The 19,193-nt window shown below is 35.1% G+C and overlaps 5 protein-coding genes across 8 annotated transcripts; 3 read left to right on the top strand and 2 right to left on the bottom strand.

The window, feature by feature from the left end:
• The first annotated feature begins 661 nt into the window (after window positions 1-661).
• LOC135803206 (fatty acyl-CoA reductase wat-like) lies at window positions 662-3,349 on the top strand. Its single transcript, XM_065316787.1, has 7 exons — window positions 662-882; window positions 1,416-2,026; window positions 2,079-2,185; window positions 2,241-2,461; window positions 2,516-2,790; window positions 2,866-3,123; window positions 3,196-3,349. Exons 2-7 carry the CDS (start codon window positions 1,416-1,418, stop codon window positions 3,275-3,277), a joined length of 1,554 nt encoding a protein of 517 aa, XP_065172859.1. The 5' UTR covers window positions 662-882; the 3' UTR covers window positions 3,278-3,349.
• Window positions 3,350-4,353: 1,004 nt separating this feature from the next.
• Window positions 4,354-8,132, top strand: LOC135801821 (uncharacterized protein CG3556). The gene is made up of 4 exons (XM_065315342.1): window positions 4,354-4,546; window positions 4,868-4,990; window positions 5,807-6,471; window positions 6,544-8,132. The coding sequence occupies exons 2-4, from the start codon at window positions 4,909-4,911 to the stop codon at window positions 7,159-7,161; spliced, it is 1,365 nt and encodes a 454-aa protein (XP_065171414.1). The 5' UTR covers window positions 4,354-4,546; window positions 4,868-4,908; the 3' UTR covers window positions 7,162-8,132.
• Window positions 8,133-8,237: 105 nt separating this feature from the next.
• LOC135802918 (uncharacterized) lies at window positions 8,238-9,803 on the top strand. The gene is made up of 5 exons (XM_065316534.1): window positions 8,238-8,382; window positions 8,477-8,703; window positions 8,773-9,089; window positions 9,162-9,371; window positions 9,427-9,803. The coding sequence occupies exons 1-5, from the start codon at window positions 8,333-8,335 to the stop codon at window positions 9,757-9,759; spliced, it is 1,137 nt and encodes a 378-aa protein (XP_065172606.1). The 5' UTR covers window positions 8,238-8,332; the 3' UTR covers window positions 9,760-9,803.
• Window positions 9,762-11,242, bottom strand: Polr2I (RNA polymerase II subunit RpII15). Its single transcript, XM_065316540.1, has 4 exons — window positions 10,802-11,242; window positions 10,315-10,727; window positions 9,982-10,197; window positions 9,762-9,919 (listed from the first exon to the last, which is right to left on the bottom strand). The coding sequence occupies exons 2-4, from the start codon at window positions 10,383-10,385 to the stop codon at window positions 9,817-9,819; spliced, it is 390 nt and encodes a 129-aa protein (XP_065172612.1). The 5' UTR covers window positions 10,386-10,727; window positions 10,802-11,242; the 3' UTR covers window positions 9,762-9,816.
• A 2,283-nt stretch (window positions 11,243-13,525) lies between these two features.
• On the bottom strand, window positions 13,526-18,591 carry AdipoR (adiponectin receptor). Of its 4 annotated transcripts, none has more exons than XM_065313901.1 (5): window positions 18,432-18,591; window positions 15,406-15,565; window positions 15,240-15,345; window positions 14,792-15,049; window positions 13,526-14,690 (listed from the first exon to the last, which is right to left on the bottom strand). In XM_065313901.1, exons 2-5 carry the CDS (start codon window positions 15,559-15,561, stop codon window positions 14,014-14,016), a joined length of 1,197 nt encoding a protein of 398 aa, XP_065169973.1. In that variant the 5' UTR covers window positions 15,562-15,565; window positions 18,432-18,591; the 3' UTR covers window positions 13,526-14,013. The 4 variants fall into 4 exon arrangements, with proteins under 4 accessions (XP_065169973.1, XP_065169967.1, XP_065169958.1 ...); XM_065313895.1 differs by lacking the exon at window positions 18,432-18,591 and adding an exon at window positions 17,770-18,118; XM_065313886.1 differs by lacking the exon at window positions 18,432-18,591 and adding an exon at window positions 17,504-17,646.
• Between the last annotated feature and the right edge of the window lie 602 nt (window positions 18,592-19,193).

The following is a 19,193-nucleotide window of genomic DNA, read 5'->3' as shown; positions in this document are numbered from 1 at the left end:
AAATTAATTAAAATGATACTTTCACATAAAATAACAAATGATTCAACGCCAGTGGAAAATTCAACTAATGATAAACATATAGACTTGTTATGTTTATCAGCACTATTACGTTTTTGAGTAAAACAAAGCGATTATGAAGTAATTGCCGCGTAAAATTGCGCGAAATGCAAAAAGCAGCGCCGTTTGCGCTTGAACAAAGATTAATTTCGCACATATTCGCATTATAAAAATCGCTGACCACACAGAAAGCCAGTTATGTTGTTACAGTGTACATTTGCCTAACCCCGAAGCCCTCGGCAAGTAAATTGAGTGTTTTGTGCGCACACGTGTCGAAAGTGCAAAAACGCCGGCCGAAGATGACACAGACGAACAAAGAGCAAACTCATTCGCTTGTGGACAGCGCAAATCGTTAAGTAATCCTTATTTATGCACAAAAACACAAAGATTTACATAGATGCGGAGTGTAAAGTACATTGCGCATGCGCAGAATCACAAATTGACGCAAATCCAGTCAAATTTGAGTTTTTTTTTTTTTTGCTTGTAATCTAGTCTAATTGTTTTGATTGTAAGTAATTAACGAAACGACTAAAATGTTTTTGATGTTGTGATGTGTTGCGCGTTGTATCGATAATTTTTCACGAGTGGGGAAATGTTGAAAAGATATTTATGTGCGGCGCGGTGTTCGGCGTGCCATTGTGAAGGAATTTTTGCGTCTGGCATTTGTTCCTTGATAAAAAAATCACATTCCCTTGACTGGTGAGCTAATGAACCAAGCCACAACGCCGCAGTTACAGTTTACAGCCGTTTGTTACGAGTATTGACAAGTCTACATCAATTAAGTTGGATATTTTTAGTGATAAACACACGTTACTCAAACACAAGGTAAGAGAAAAGTAGTTTAGTTTTTATTTGTTTATAACTTTTTATTCTGTTGTGATACTTTAATTATTAATACGTAGAATTAAAGATAATTTAATTGGCTTTTATTTTGGGTTTTGATATTTCAAATATTTTGGTTATTTTAAAAGTTATTGAAGTTTTAGTAAAACATTTCAAATTTTTAGAAATTTTTTGAGTGAAATTTTAATTTGTTAATAACTTTGCGTACGAATAACAAATTATAACTTTATATACATCAAATTAAAGACAATTTATCCATCTTTAAGATACAGTTCAAATAATTTAAATATTTTATCAACTTTAGACGTAATCTCTATTTAATTATAAAAAAGCATATTTTACTCAAAAAATTTATAATTTTTCAACTTTAAACGTTAATAATTATTAATCTAATTACATAAATCATTTGCAAATACATTCATTATAATAAACAATTGTTCCCCTTCAAAACAAGCCCTTGTTGAACATCCTGCCATTGTTAATACGTCAATAATCGCCAATTTTGCTAACTGTAGATGGACCCGGAAAGCGTTTACGAAACCTACCTGACCCCGATGCAGGAATTCTACAAACAATCAAAAGTATTCGTCACAGGCGCAACGGGATTTCTCGGACGTATACTAGTCGAAAAACTATTACGAGCATGCTACGTAGACACAATCTACGTCATGATAAGAGAAAAAAAGGGAAAAGAAATGGACGTGCGATTGAAGGAACTTTTCGACAGCGTTGTCTTCGACCGCCTGCGAGGTGAGCAACCAGACTTTCGCGGACGCATTGTTGGTTTATACGGTGACTGCGCCAAGCCACATCTCGGGATAAAGGAAGCCGATCGTGAAATGTTGATTGAAAACGTGAATTTTGTCTTCCACTGCGCTGCAACGGTGAATTTCGATGAAAAACTGCACATGGCGACGTTTATTAACATCCGTGGCACGCAGGAGATGCTTGCGCTTGCGCGTCAAATGCGCCATCTTGTGTTCTTCACGCATGTATCCACTGCATACGCTCATTGTGAAAGAAAACAACTTGAAGAAGAGTTTTTTGAGTCTACATACAAAGCGAGGCAGTTAATAACCATAGTTGAGCAATTACCAGAGAAAACAATCGATAAAATTGAACCTATGTAAGTTACACATAACCTATTCTAACCTATATAACCTAAAAATCAATTTTAGCATCTTAGATGAGTTTCCTAATACTTATGCGTTCACAAAAACAATTTCCGAGCAGTTGATTGAAGAAATGGACGATTTTCCCATCGCCATGTTTCGTCCTGCCATTAGTAAGTACCATAAAAAATAAATCAACTCAAACATAACCTCATTTAATGTTTTTAGTTGTTTCAACGTTCAAAGAACCAATCCCAGGCTGGATAAACAATTATTACGGCCCGCAGGGTGTGACAGCAGGCGCCATGATAGGTTTACTGCGCACACTCCAATGCGATGAGAAAGTAGACGCGAATATTGTCCCTGTTGACATGTGTGCTAATGGTTTACTTGCGATTCCATGGGACGCACGCAAAAAATACGACGAAATCGTTGAATTCAACAAAAACGTATGTTTAACTTATTTTAGGTTAGAATCAGAGGTTATGTTATGTGTTTTGTAGGCTATGGAAGTGGACGAACATAACCTACAACGTAAAAAGTACAAAGTGCCTGTGTATCACTTCGAATCAAACTCGACGAATCCAATAAGCTGGAAACGTTTTCGTGAATTGACGCAAAGCTATGGTTTTGATTATCTTACAGTGAAGATGATAGGGATTTATTTCTTTCATTTGAGGAAGAATTACTTCACGAATTGGCTGGCGACCATTTTCATGCACTACCTGCCCGCCATCTTTTATGATTTAGCTTTATTATGCACTGGTAGTAAACCTAGGTAAGTTTTTTTGTTGTTTTTCTTTGTTTTTGTTTGTTTTTTTGTTGTTTTTAATGCGTTTTTTTGTGTTTTTAGGATGATTCAAGCGTATAAGAAGGTGCATAAGTTCTCTTCGGTTATTTCTTACTTCTGTACACAAAACTGGCACTACGAGAGCAAGAATTATATTGGTTTGTGTGATAGAATGTGCGAACAGGACGCCGCGTTGTTTTTGTGTGATTTGAGGAAGCTCGACTGGCCTACATTCTTTAAAACTTATCTGGTGGGATGCAGAGTGTATCTTATCAAGGATCCCATTGAAACTATACCTGAAGCAAAGAGGTTGTATAAAAAGTAAGTAAAAATTTGTTTTTTTGTTGAGAATTAATGATTTAATTGATGTTCTATGTTTGTTTCTTGTTCCAGATTTGCTTTGGGGACGTATTGTGTGTTGGCGTTTGTGTTTCTGCTTTTAGCCATGATGATATACAATATGTTTAAGTTTTGATATGTTTATAACCTGAAAATGTTAAAAATAAGTTTTATATGTTAATTATTACGATAAACAGTTTTTATAATATATTATGTTATATATCAAATTAAAGGTAATTTATTTGTTTATAAAATGATGTTTGAATAAATGTATCTGTTATGGTTTAAAAGATATCAAAGTTTTAGTAAAATATTTTGTGTAAAAATGAGTAAATTGTTGTTTTTATGTTTTTTTTTAAATTTATTAAACACTTAGTATAGATAAAACAGTGTATCATACCTTGAATTGAAGGTAATTTATTTCTTTTTAACGTAAAAGCGAAATTCATTTGTTATCACTAAAACTGTCAAAGTTATTGTGATTTTTTTGACTCAAAACAAGCAGTTGCGTTAAAGTTACAACTAAAAACATAAATAACTTATTGTTTATTAGTGGTGCAATTTTCATCTATATATCAAATGAAGGATAATTTAATTTGTAACAAAACAAAAAATAAATATCGGATTTATCTTAAATACTCAAAAAGTTATCGTAAATTAAGTAAAAAATAAGTAAAAATAAACTTCAAACTTTATTTTGCAACTTCAAACAGCTATAACTAATTGTTTATACGCGACACAATATTGTATCACACATCAAATTAAAGATAATTTAATTCTCTATAATATATATTTTGCATAATTAAGTTATTTTAATAATCATAGAAGTTATCATAAAATTAATAAAATATTCACAAGAAACAAAGTTTTTCCTTAATCTACAACTTTTAACACAAATAACTTATTTTCTATAACCCACACAATAACATATCATACATCAAATGAAAGATAATTTAACCCTTCATCTAACAAAGCCTATCATTTCCATCCATCTCCCATATTTTGTAAGTTATCAACATTTTAGTGCGTGATGACTGTTTTGGTGACTAATCAACCCCTATTCTATAGTCCTGTAGTCCTGTATAGTAGAAATAGGTTTTTGACCGAGAGTGGGACAATTCGGGGCAGTCTCACCGGCGCCGCTGACGAACACATGCGTCACGCTATCGATCTCCACCACCCGCCCCCACCACGCACATCATCGGTTACGAAAAGCGTCGCGACGCTCACAGCGACGGGCGCTGCCGAGTCGACCGCACATTTCCTATTTTAATTCATCATCACTCACCGAAAACGATATCAGTTTACAACAAATCGCACACAAACTAGGTTAAAACTAAGAGTTAAATGTGAAAACAGTACAAAAACAGCCAAAAACCACGAAAAAACGTAAAAATCCACCCAGGTGAGTCAAAAGACTTCTAAGAAACTTATGTAACCTATAAGTTATTATCCTTAGACCTTCATCCTTAATCCTTGAGATGATCTAATGGATTTTATTGTTAATAATCATGTTAAATGTTGATTTATTAATTATTCACGTGTTTAAGATGAGATTTCATGATTAAAACGTTTGATAATTCAAAGTGAAAGGACGAGGTTCGATAAAACATGTAATGACCTTCGACACCTCATGTTGTCATGACGTAGCTGGTCGCAGTCCATCGATCACAATGCCCTGACTCTAACAACAATAATATTTATATAATCATTTGTGTTGTTGCAGAGTTGTAGCACAAACACGTCGCCAACGCCGAATTTGGGATAATGTTGTACCTGCCGTTGGTGGTGGGGTTCTCCCTGGTCGCTTTCGGGTACACCCAGGACCTGGAGCTCCAACACAGTCGTGGTGAGTTGACCTTTATTGACATTCAACGATCAAATATCATTTAATAACCTTTTAATGTTGAGGCTCTTTAAATATCATGACATATGCGATTTTAGAAGTGAATTATTAATGGCCCAGAAGGGGTATGGGGTTGGGGTATATATCAAATTGAAGATAATTTATTTGGGTTTCGAATAGAGTTTTGTTGGATAGGATGGTTTTAATAGTTTTTGAGTTGTTTAATATTAGGTGATTAATTTTGTTTATTGTTTGATGATGAGTTTTGGTAATTTTGGATATGAATAACGGATTACTCTGGTTAGATATTTTATTGGTTTTAATGCATGATTAAAGATAATTTATTTGGTTTTAAAATAAAGTTTAAATAAATGAAATATCTTAAAAGGTTTAATAGTTATAAAAGTTTAAGCATAAAATGTAATTTTATGATGTTTTAATCTCAATACTCTTTAATTATCAGAACATACTAAAGTTCCATAGTGAATTATTTATGATAAGAAAAGGATACAATATTGTTCAATACATGAAATTAAAGATAATTTATTTATCTGTAAGACCAACTTATAAAATAATATTGATTCTTAATAATTTCCGAGTAATTTGGTAAAAAGTAAAACATTTCATTTATTGTTATAAATTTATTTTTTAAACTTTGAATCAAAGTTACTCATCATTCAGTACAAATATTTAAAAATTTAAAAAACCATATAAAAGATAATTTAATTGTCTATAAAATACACTTTAAATAAATCAAATATCCCGTACCATACCAAAGTTACAGTTATTTTAATAAACTATTTCATTTTTCACCCATAGCTGACCCATCTTCAACAACAGACTCCTCCAACAATGCCACCACCAACGTGGACTACGAATCCAGCATGCAGCGCGCCCTCGCCTGGCTAATAACCCAACGTGACCTCCACTATGGCTGGCACAATGACACCCCCAAAGTCCTCATGGCCCTGCAACTAGTCCAACTCGAAGACTCCGCCAGTATCCTCCCCACACAACTCGAAATCCTACTGAGCACCAAACAAATGGAAGTGGAAACCGTTATCCTTCTATGGCGGCATCGCGAGGTCCCAATCACACCACCAAAACTCGCCATCTTTGCACTGGCATTCAACGCCCTCTGCCAAGACCCACGACAATTCCATGGTCACGACCTTATCGGAACTCTACAACACCACGAACTCGTACAAGATTTAGACTTTGGTTATGCAACACTCGCAGCATGTTCAGCAAAAGCCCATGTACGCAAGAAGGAAATTCGCAGACTGCTAGAAATCGCCAACGCAGCAAAAAGTCACAATATTGACACTGTGAGTGTGACGATCATAGCGTTGAAGTGCATCGTCAAGGACCATCGACACAGAAACCTTCAGCATTCAATTCGAAGACCCTGTATTAGTCTGGCGAGGCAACAGTTGACTGATGGTAGTTTTGGTAATGTCTACAACACCGCCATTGCTATGCAGGTAATGTCAAACAACATCAAAGTCATTCAAGGTCATTGCATTATTTATGTTTATATAATTTATACATTTTAGGCTTTGAACGATATACAAGATATCAACACGTATTGGAATCGCACAGCGGCCATTTTGTACATTGAATCCAAGCAGGATCCGGACGGTGCGTTTACAGATCCTGGTTTGACAGCTGAAGTGTTACTAGCGATGAGTTCCAAAGGACTCGGCGCTGTGAGGAATCTAGACTGCGGACGCCAAGATCCCGACATTGACAATCATTTAATGGAGTTTGGTGTGACCAAGATGGCCGAACCCAACGTATACTATAACGACTCAGACCCGCGTAACATCACCGTGAGTTACACGCTCTGGATGGGTACGAATATCACCGAGAATCACACCGTGTTGATAACTGCCTTGCGGAACACATCATTCTACAGTATTATGCAAATGGCGGCCGAGATGAATCCGCACTTTGAGTTTGAATCCTCCGAATGGCCCAACGGGCATTATGTGCATACTCTTGGTGGACACAAAGAGGAACCAATGGGTTATCACTACTGGTTGTTGTATCGCCTGCCGGAAATGCCCGATCCGCATGCGCCACCTGGTAACAAACTTGTGGCACCTGTGGGTGTGGATGATCTACTCATTGAAGATGGCGATCACTATCTCTTCTGGTACAAGAAGCTCTAAGTCATAATTGAAACGCTCACAGTTAGAATCATGTAAGATTTAGGTGCAGTTACCAAACACACAAAGTCGGAACACACAAAATGGCGGCCTACGGATGTGGCCCACACACACACACACACACAACATACACACGGACATTTAAGTATCAAGCCGACTAACGACTACAAATGATAATGTTTAAGATGATAACATGATGTAAATGCTTCAGTTGCCTTGTAATAATGACAAACAAATGAAATACTTATAAATCAAGCGCCGCGTGTTTAAAGTTTGTCAACACGAGTGATCACTACACGACATAAACATAAACAAAGACGATGGGATGTATGGATTTGAGTTGTGTGACACTTACACACCACACGGACACACTGTACATTCAAATGTAGAGATAAACGCAAAACATAACCGCAACTAACCGCTACTACATTAATTAAACACACCTACACATGTAATTTATATACATACAACAATGATACAAACAAAAGTAAGCGACAATACTTATTATTCGTTATTGGATTTGAATTCAAAATGGCGGCGATGATGAATATGTGTACTCTGTGTTTTTGTTGTTTGATTCGTTCCAAAACGCGATCTAATGTATTCATATATGAAATATGTACTTGCTAAGCGCGCAGCAAAAAGGTATTGTAATGAATTGTAATGTAATGTAACAAAAAACGCTTGTATAATGTAAAATTTAAACAAAAAAAATTTGCTCGCAAACTAAATGAAAACAAATCGCGAAATATGTAAGCTAAAGTGATAACACGTGAATGCTGTAATGATACTTTCGAGTGTGTTGTTTATTGTTGCGTAATTATTGCAAACAAACAAAAATTAGAGACAAAATGGCGACACTTAAAAAATGAAGAAGAAATAATTCTATTTACGGAACAGAATATTGTTACACGACCGATGATGATATTTTTGTTAACATTTGGGCTTTGTCAAAAATAAAATACTCATTAACATTTACTTGTTTTATTAATAACCATCAACAATATTTATTACTTACACTTTGTTTAAGTTTTACTTACACTACTATGCGTAACATGTAATAAAAGTTGCCTACGTTACAAGCAGAAAAATATTAATTGCGCTTGTTAACTTGAACAAATAACTGAAAAACGTTATTATTTATTGTTTTTAAGTACAAATTAAAGTATATACAATGTCTACACTCAAAATAACTGCATTAACTGAGGAAAACACATGTAATTTGTACGTGTTATTCATTATTTTACCTGATTTTCTTTGTTTGAATGTTTAACCTATACAAAAACAGTTATTTATTAATGTTTAATGTATTTTTTAGCTGTAACAATGCCTTGGCCAAGTACTCCTGCCCGAAATGCAATCAACTTTATTGTACACTGCGATGTTATCAATCCGAACAGCATTTATCTTGTTCTGAAGAGTTTTACAAGAATATGGTACAGGAACATCTAGAAAGCCAACTTCAAGATGATAACAGTCAAGATAACAAGGAGCAGAAGATGCAGGAGATACTCAAGAGGTTCCATGAGCAAAATCAACTCACAGGTATAAGTTACCTTCCTAAATAAGTTAAATAAACACATTATAAGAGGTATTTTTATGTTAAAACACTAGATTTGAATGAATCAAATGAAGATCTAGACTCTGATGATGATGAAATTGATGAAGAAGCAAATAACATGGAAGACCTAGGTGCGAGACTCACTGGGATTGATTTGGATGACAGTGAAGAAGTCTGGAAGCATTTGACTGCAGATGAGAGGAAAGAATTTGAAGCTTTTTTACTTTCTGGAGATGTGGCTCAATTTATGACCATGTGGACACCTTGGTGGGAATTTAAGTCTACAGGAGTGTTAAGTGAGGAGGACTGGACGAAATGTAAGAGTAACTGTCCGAAAATTGGAGATATACACAAATTTAACGAAATTTCTGTGAGTAAAACAAAAATTTTATGATTTTTATTTATTTTTATGTGTTTTTAACGTTTAAAATGATGATTCCAGGGTAAATCTCCAGCACAATGCGTGGAAAACAACATGATCAATGTCCTAGCAGCGTATGTGTTCCTCCAGCGTTATTTTAACGGTGAAGTTGAAGAATTTTCACTCGAATATTCCATGTTTCTGTGGAATTTATCTTTAAATCTCAAAGATAATGTGAATTATGACACAGCAGCTCTGGCAATCGAAAGTGTTATACAGCAGTGTATTACTGTAAGTTTTAAACACTTTATAATTTACTTTATAACATTTTTAGTTATTTTTGTAGTGTGTTGATCTGGGCATAACAGCAGACAAAGAAAATCAACGCCACGTGAAAAGCGATGTTAATTCACTCCTTGGTGGTCCACACTCATCAGAAAAGAAATATTATCTGCTTTCTGCACTCTCAGATATCAAATCAACACTTTTGAAGGCTAAACCCGTTAAAGAAGACAGCAAGAAGTCGAAAACTACGCAAAACAAAGGCGAATTCTTTGAAAAATTCACCGCACAGCAAACAAAAGCGTTGAAAACATTCACAAAAGATAATATTAAGTCAGCCATAAGGAAAATAGATTATTATTTGTCATTTGTTCAGGATATCTACCACAAAACATAATGTGTATGTATTTTATGTTTTATTATAAAATGATGGAATGAACAGTGAGTGAAATATTTATTCTGTCCAACGATGTGAGCAATGCTGATTGGTGCAGACGTAATACAGTCGCATTTCTTCTTCTGCACGACGTGTTTGTGCTTGGAAGAACACTGCCTCCCTGAAATAATGATTTTTTGATGAATTTTATGTAAAATTGTCATTTTTTTATGTTTTACATACCTATGTTGGCATTTCGGGCATGGATGATCTTCCGTGCGTGGTAAAGTCGGGTCTGAGATTACATCCGGCACAATATGCGTTAATTCGTCAATTTCGTGCATAATTTTGTTTACGTAGATGCATTGAGAGTCTGCTTTCTGTTTGTAGTCACAGTTTCTGCAGGCATAGAGCAATACTTTGGTGTCTTTATCTTCTTTTGGGTACAACATGTTGTTACTAAAGCAATAAACATGATAATTAGGTGTAAAAATTAGAAATTATTGTGTTTGGTTGATTTGTGTGTATTTTAATGTAGTAGATTTTGAACTTAAGATAATTTTGTATTATGCTTACCATTCTTGGCAGAATCGAATGCCGACGAAGCCGGGGCCTTCGCTGTGTGAGTCGTAACTTGTTTGCGGCATTTTTGTTGTTATTTATTGTTAAAATAAAGAAAATAAACGTTTGCCTTCAGATGTTTGCACAATAATATTTCTAGGTTACATATGTATACCTAACAAAGCTTGACCTTGTCAGAGTTGCACCACAGGAACCAGCGATGCAAAATCATTGATATCTCGCAAATTAGCAGGAAAATTTTAATTATCTCTTCGGAAGTTGATAGATAATGATGCGCTCTTTCGATTTATGTACCTGACAACTCCCTGATATGCCTAGAACTACCCGAAATGAACCGCCAAAGTTGCCATACTTTACAGGTATTTCTCTTAAATTTCTGGAACAGGTTGGAAAACAGTTCGATTCTCCTATTATAAATGAAGCAATTAAAGATCTCCTATAGTCAGATGAGAGCTTAAGAGTCCCTTATTAACATCCGTACCTTCCTGATACCTTAAACTCCTGGAAAGTGCTTTAAAACGCATTTCAAAACTAGTTACATTTCTGACATTTAGAGGAGTTGCGTTGGAAAATATTCCATATCTCCTGAATAAATGGAGCAAATCAGACCATTTAACCGTCATTTCGTAGCTAAAGAGTTCCTTTATAACTTCTGTACCTTCAAAACCCTTTAAATCCTGCGGAAAGAGTCTAAATCGGCAGTTAAATGTTACAATTCCTCTTGCACTTCAAAGAGCAAGTCTGGAAAATGCTCAATATCTCTTGTATTAATAGAGCAATTTTGGCTATCTCACTGTCAGTTCATAGCTAAAGAGTTCCTTTTTAACATTCATACCTTTCCGGTACCTGAAACCTTCGGAAAGGGCCTTAAAAAGCATTTCAAACTTGCTAGTTTCTTGACATTTAGAGGAGTTGCGTTGGAAAACATCCCATATCTCCTGAAATAATGAAGCAATTTAAACAATTTAACGTTCATTTTATAGCTAAAGAGTTCCTTTATAACGTATGTACATTCAAGACCCTTTAAATCCTCCGGAAGTGCCCTAAAATGCTCTTGAAACTTGTTACTGTCTTGACATTATGAGATTTTCTTTGGAAAACGCCCCATATCTCCTGAACTAATAGAGCTATCCAGGCTATCTCATCGTCTTTTGATAGCTAAAGAGTCCCTTTACAACGTACTTACCTTCCCGACCCTTTAAACCCTCCACAAGTGCCTTAAAATGCCCTACAAACATCGGCATTAATGTTACCAAGTTTAAATTTTCGGTCGAAAACACGACCTGTCATAAGTTTTCGGCCGAACAACAGGGTCGAACTCGCCCGAGTTAAAAAATTTTGGCTCGAACAACAGGGTCGCACTCAAAAGTTAAAATTTTTTCCCTCGAAATCAAAACTTTGAAAGCTTATAACTTCTAAACTAAAAGGGCTAGGAAAAAACGAACTTCAGATCCTGAATCCTTGTTGAATTTCCTACAAGATGGCATTCTCATTGAAAAACGACAAAAATGGCATAAAAAATTTTTAAGAAAAAGATTTTGTTATAAAAAAGGCAAAAGATTTCTCTTTTTTATGTTGAAAATTAAAAGTTGGAATTTTGAAATTCTGATTTCGGATTCTGATAGATGATTTAATTTTACGTCGATTATTTTAGTAAAATTTTTTGCTCGCATTAACGGTTAAGGCCCTATTTGCAATTTTAATGAAAAATTCCGACTTTTAATATTTAACATAAAAAATTGAAATCTTTTGCCTTTTTTATAACAAAATCTTTTCGTTAAAAATTTTTTGTGCCCATTTCTTCGTTTTGAGAAAAATATGCCATCTTGTTGAGAATTCAACGAGGATTCAGGATCTGAAATTCGTTTTTTTCTAGCCCTTTTAGTTTAGAAGTTATAAGCTTTCAAAGTTTTGATTTGGAGGAAAAAAATTTTAACTTTTGAGTGCGACCCTGTTGTTCGAGCCAAAAAATTTTAACTCGGGTGAGTTCGACCCTGTTGTTCAGCCGAAAATCTTTGACTGGCGATTGACAGGTCGTGTTTTCGACCGAAAATTTAAACTTGGCAACATTAATGCCGTTGTTTGCAGGGCTTTTTAGGGCATTTGCGGAAGGTTTAAAGGGTCGGGAACGTCTGTACGTTATTAAGGGACTCTTTAGTTATTAACAAACGGTGAGATAGCGTAGATAGCTCTATTGGTTCAAGAGATATGGAGCGTTTTCCAATGCAACTTTTAGAAATGTTAAGAAAGTGTTTGAAGGGCATTTTAGGGCACTTTCCAAAGGTTTCTGGTATCGGCAAGGGACGAATATTAAAAAGGGACTCTTTAGCTATGAACTGACAGTGAGATAGCTAAAATTGCTTTATTAATACAAGAAATATGAGGCGTTTTCCAGGCTTGCTCTTTGAAATGCAAGGGAATTGCAATATTAGCGGGTATTTTAGGGCACTTCCGGAGCATTTAAGGAATCTGGAAGGTATGCAGATTATTAAGGCATTCTTTATCTACAAACTGATGTTTAAATGATCTAATTTGCTTTATTAGTTCAGGAGATATCGTATATTTTCCAACTTCTTCTTATTCTTCATATAACTGCAAAATGCCAGTAATGTAACAAGTTTTGAAGAGCATTTTGAGACATTATCCGAAGGTTTAAAGTATCGGGAAGGCCCGAATGTTAAAAAGGGACTCTTTAACTATCATCTGACTATAAGATACCTATAATTGCTTCATTAGTATAGGAGAATCGAGCCATTTTCCAACCACAGTTCCAGAAGTTTAATAGAAATACCTATTAAGTAAGGCAACTTTGGCGGTTTATTTAGGGTAGTTCTAGACAACTCAGGGAGTTGATGTGTACTTAAGTTGCAAGGGCGCTTCTTTATCTATCAATTGTTGAAGAAATCACATCGAATTTCCAGCTAGTTCCCGAGATATGAGCATCTTTGTACGAGTGTATTAATTTAGCATACACACGAAGTGTCGCCAACATTGGTGGGTCATTTAGGGTAGTTATTAGCATCTCAAGGGCATTGTCATGTACCTTATTCGAAAGAACATATATTTATCTACCAACAGCTGAAGAAATAACACGAAATTTCCTTCTAGTTCGATAAATACAACACTTCATACATATTAATTCGGTATTCGCTTGAAGTAACACAACCTTAGGATGGGAAATATGATTGGTTCAATTTATTACAAGTTTTGCATTACTTTATCACAATTTATTGAAAATTCACATGGAAAATTCCATAAAATCCAGTAAGTATATCTTGGCTAACGATAAATTTCTCTAAATCATTATTAATGTAAGAATGAAAAAAGCAACAACGTCGCAGACAGCGCCTACTTTGGCGTTTTGAATAAATCTCGGCAACTTCTCTGCACATTAGTCGCCATTGCGCTTTACTAAATACATAAACACCGCTAACACAAACAGAATCTAACAGAACAAAAGCACCAGCTTAGCTTAAACAAAACTGCAATTAACCATAGCAAAAAAAGAAGAAAACAAAAATCAAACCCATAATATAAACTCAAAACATCACTTTCGTAAGCTTCCCACATCATGTCTTCGAAATATTTAATATATTTTACACTTTATATATTGGTATGATTGATAATCTTCTCAAAATTAGCTAACCCAGCCCGTGTGCTTGAATTGGTCAATGAAATGTCTCACACACAGCTTTAAAAGACGGGCGTGTCGGGTATCTCGCACTGGCCGATGGTGACGCGATGCATGGCCATCTCCGAGATGCCGTGATAGTGGACGAAGGCGCCGCCGAGCACAAACACATGGAAGATCTGGTGCGAATGGAACCAGATGTCGCACTTGCCAGGGAACCAGCGTTCAGGGACGCGCAGCGCATACAAAACCGCCCCGACAATATACAACAGACCCATGAGTACCAACCAGCCCAGACTCTTCTGACTGAGATTGTTGAACCATCCCTCGACGAGGCCGTAGTGAATCGCCGGCACAATTCCACTCAGGCCGAATGTCATAAAGACACCGGCACGGAATGGTCGCCACGCCGACTCGCTGAATTTATCCCATAAACTGACCATGATTGAAGTGATGCCCAGCGCGCACACCACGCTTAGGTAGACGACCTTCGGCCGGAAGTGGCAGTAGAAACCGTAGTACAACCATGGTACAAACGAGCCCATTATCAGCAGTGCTATTCCGCAGTAGTCGAGTTTCGAGAATAATTTGCCTATGAACTGCGAGTGGCAGTTGACCGTGTGGAATACCGTGGAGAAGCCGAGGCAGATGATTGCGCCGGCGAAGAACGCCCCGAAGACGATCTTCTCCTGGAGTTCGATTTCGATTGATGGTCGCATCAGGAAATAAATTGCAATACCTAAAAGAGTAAAAATTTAAAACAAAATTCAAGAAATTTGCAGTTTTTTCTGTTTTTCAGTTTCTGATGATGTAAAACTTGTAAAACAAAAGAAAAATTACCTATAAACGCAACACATCCAAGCAGATGCGTCCAAATGTTTGCCGTTTCGGTGTGCAACCGAAAAATACTCTTGAAACACGCACGGAAGGATGGTAGCGGCGGACGATGGCCGTGCTTAAGGAAGTCGTTGTCCTGCAGCCAGGCGGGCAGGTGTTGAAAGTGGCACACTTTCCAACCGACTTGGATCAGTTTACGCACCACTACCTCGGCTTGTCCGGCCGCATTATGCGCCAATGCAGAAATATCCAATTCATCACCTAAAAAACATCATAATTAACATCTCTACCACATTCAACATAATAAAAATAGTATTGTGACAGTGACAATGGCGAGAAATAAACAATACGCACGAAATTGATCAAAATAAAAGTGATGTTATCATTATTAGCACTTTTGCTTCTCAAGCCGGTTAGTAAATAATGATGAAAATGTTTCCGTGTACACTACCTTTACCTAAAACGGCCGCCTTGATCACCTCGCTCATTTCACTCTGCAGCAGATTCTCATCTTCAGGTGTGGAAGGCAATGGACAACCAACTTCTTCTTCTTCGCCCTAAAAATATCAAAATTTAATTAAAAAACAACATAAAAATACAAAAAACTTAATGCATACCAATAAATTAGCATCTTCATCCAATAATTCTTTAATTTCCGATGCGATTGACTCGGTTTCCGGATCCCAAATCTTCCGCTTTCTGAGAATGTTGTCCATGACAGACGCCTCCGTCAACGATTGCATCGAATCACCGGCGTCGCTGTAGTAACTCATCTTTCTGCAATGTTAACAACACACAATTACAATTTATCACTTCAAACATGCAACTTTAGACTTTGTTCGCCGCGCCACGTAAAAAATAATGGCGAATCGCGCGAAACAAAAGAATGCATAATTAACACACAACAAGATAAGATAAAAATGTACAAACATAATAAAACTACCACTAAATATATCATGTATCCTCGACGCAAGCCAAAAATCTACATCACACACAAACACTGACATTTTGTTTTAAATATCAGCCAAGTTGGCATGAGCATGGGCATAGACATGGGATTTCGATGACCTAATTCTTAAAAATATCACTTTATTTTTATTATTTTAGAAGGAAAAACTATAAAAATGTGATATTATTGTATTTACTTAGTTGAACGAACGACCTAGACATTGGCTCTTTGTCTAAACACAGTTATGCATAATTCAGAAGCCGTTTAGGAAACAAATCGTGCTTCAATTTCCATGTGTATCGTTACAAGTGTGACCGAGTGACGACTTTAATAAATTATCGTAAGCCAACGGGCCACTTGACCTCTAAACTGATCACCTCACAAATACAAGCATAGAAAACAACTTGTTATTACATTTTATTGCATATTTTAAAGTGAAAATTGCTTGAATGACCTTGAAATGTGTGAAAATGTGTGAAATATTGTTCTAAAATGATAAATTTATGCAAAAATATTAAGTTTTATGCTTTAAATTTAATAAATCACTCAAATTTCAACAAAATTCAATGAAATACTTGCATTTTCGGGTTGAAACTCACTTAACTTAAGTCATATATGAAAATAAATGCAATTAAATAACAATATTTTCATATTTTAGAGTGAAAATTGCTTGAATGACCTTGAAATGTGTGAAAATGTGTGAAATATTGTTGTAAAATGAAAGATTTATGCAAAAATATGAAGTTTTATGCTTTAAAATTAATAAATCACTAAAATTTCACCAATATTCAATGAAATACTTGCATTTTCGGGTTGAAACTCTCTTAACTTAAGTCATATATGAAAATGAATGCAATTAAATAACAAAATTTTTTATCATATTTTAGAGCTGAAAATTTACTTGAATGAAATTTCAAATGTTCAATGAAATACTGTGTTGAAACTCATTAACTTAAGTAAAATGAAAATTTATGCAATTAAACTATTTTCAAGTTTTGAAAATTGCTTGAATGAAAATGTATTGTGAATAATAAAATTAAAATTTCACCAATATTAATTTTAATGAAACTAATAAATCACTAAAATTTCACCAATATTCAATGAAATATTTGCATTTTCGGGTTGAAACTCTCTTAACTTAAGTCACATATGAAAATATATGCAATTAAATAACAATTATTGCAGTTTTTCCTAATATACCACGATAATTACCTAAGCAAATACATTTACGACATGATATAATCATTGATAATATCTTCCGTTTTCCATTTCATCCGCCAATTGATTTTATCCAGTCTGAGAAATGCGCAAAACCTGTACTACTGTTACTTTTCACCGCAGAAAAGTCACAACAAAACTTTCTCGCCTCATTATCCCACACAGTTCAACTAGAAACATAATTATTTAATACAGAACTCTATATTATCATTGTATTACTCATGTGCGGTATACAACATGAAATTTTGTTGATATTTTCATAAAAAACACCAATTTTTAACGCGAAACTTGCGTGTCACCGACTGACAAACTTTCTTTTCGTTTTTATTTATGACCATCAGCACGCAACGCGAAAAAGTTTACAAACAAGTCTGGAATATGTGTGCAAACACTAATTGCACCACTTTTGCGATGAGTTTTAATTATAATTAGTGAAATACCAGCGAAAAATTGTATTTTTTTTAGCTTGGAGACAATGTGATGGCAATTAAGTGTATTGCGTATGCGTAATTAACAATTAATTAAGCCTGTAATTGTTTATTACTTACTTTTGTGTTGTGCTTTGATTATTCATTAAAATCAATTCATTTCACGACTTCAACTTGTTGTTTTTCCTATCAACGCACAATTTTACAGCGTATAACAGCTATTGTGCAATAAAATCGAATTTCACTAGTCACAAGCGAATTAAAAGAGATTTTAGATAAGACTAGAAGGAATTTTATCACTGATGTCAATTTAATGCCAAAATAATGTCAGTTGAATGCAAATGCGTTGCGTTTTTGTTTCATATTGATAGACAACTAGTACTCACCCAGATTTCGATTGATTATTGTATATGCAATCAACTCGTTATGTCCGTAAGCGAGTATTACTCGTGGTTTTGGTTAAAAATGTCGCGTTTTACGGTACGCACACAATGTCCGCCGTGTTTCACGTCGGTTATATCATGATGTGAACTTCGCAGTACTCGCCAATCACGATTCCTGCTGAACGGGCAGCTGAATATTGGCGCTGGTTGGATATTTATTGAACAATTGACGCACGATATACTAAACGCATTGAAACAATTATCGGGAATCGAGCAGCGCGACGAACAACAGAAGCAAGCGCAGAATTCTACGCGAACGCTCCGAATGTTAAGTGAAGAATGAAGTGTGCATGTGTGTGTTGTCGACGGACCAATGGCGAGCGACCATGTTCGTCATATTTCGATTACGCGATGCGCACACGCGCAAAACAGCTGTTGACGGCTGACATTTCTGACGTCAGCAGGAATATTTTCCTGCTGAAACGTACATGTAGCGCTATCTAGTGAGTAAAATATATACTGCTTAAATTCAAATAAAAATAAGGAATTTGATTGTTTCCATAGGAATTAATCGATATAAACCGGAGATAATGATTGTTTTATGCGCATTTTACAAATTTACACAATAAATATAACTTTTTTATAAAAAATTAACCAATACTTACTAAATATCAATAAATATGTATTCCTAAGTTTTTTTCCGATGTTTCTTTATAAATTAACACACTTTACACCTTTTTACAGTTAAATTATGAATAGTTATCACGAATTTAACGCGTCGTGCACGAACGCACGCCTGATAACGACTGCCAATGCGCATTTTACTGAATTTTATCCTCCTGTTATAATTTCGACTGTTTGAACTTTAATCCCTTCACTCCTCTGGCATGCACTATACACACACCGGTTATTTACGCATTATATAACGTGTATTTGAGTTATTTATCGTTTTTAAAGTATATCTGGAGATTTTTATTACTCTTTTTTTGTTTGCACAATGTATACTACTACAATTCGGATAAATACAATTGGATTTATTTTTATTATAGTGTAGGTTTAATAATAAAACTATTATTTGCTGTAAACATTAATAAAAACTTTGATTTAAAGAAAAAAACAAAGTTTAAATCTTTAAGTGTATAGGCAACCAGTAATATGACAGTTTTATTGACACTACTAGCGCCCTCTGCAATAGGTTGCTCTTTTTGAATAAACTAGTGAACTTGGTGTGTCGCTCCGCGGTAATTCAGTGATTAATTGCAGAAAATAGACGGTATGTGGTTTAAAATTAGTATAAATCGGTAGATTAGACTGTTGTTTATCTTATAACCATTATATTTTTATTGAGACACGTAATTTTGATGAATTTCAAAGTAATTTGTTTGATGGTATGGTGTGGTTAGTGACTAGCCAGAAAACCGTAAATG

The sequence above is a fragment of the Atheta coriaria genome, unplaced genomic scaffold (genome assembly GCF_025399875.1).
Source record: "Atheta coriaria isolate IRGN ID8LTWV9N9 unplaced genomic scaffold, Caltech_Dcor_3.1 hic_scaffold_2_pilon, whole genome shotgun sequence".
Classification (NCBI taxonomy): domain Eukaryota; kingdom Metazoa; phylum Arthropoda; class Insecta; order Coleoptera; family Staphylinidae; genus Dalotia; species Dalotia coriaria.
Note: the sequence above shows the minus strand (reverse complement) of the source record. Positions and strands in the feature narration are given on the sequence as shown.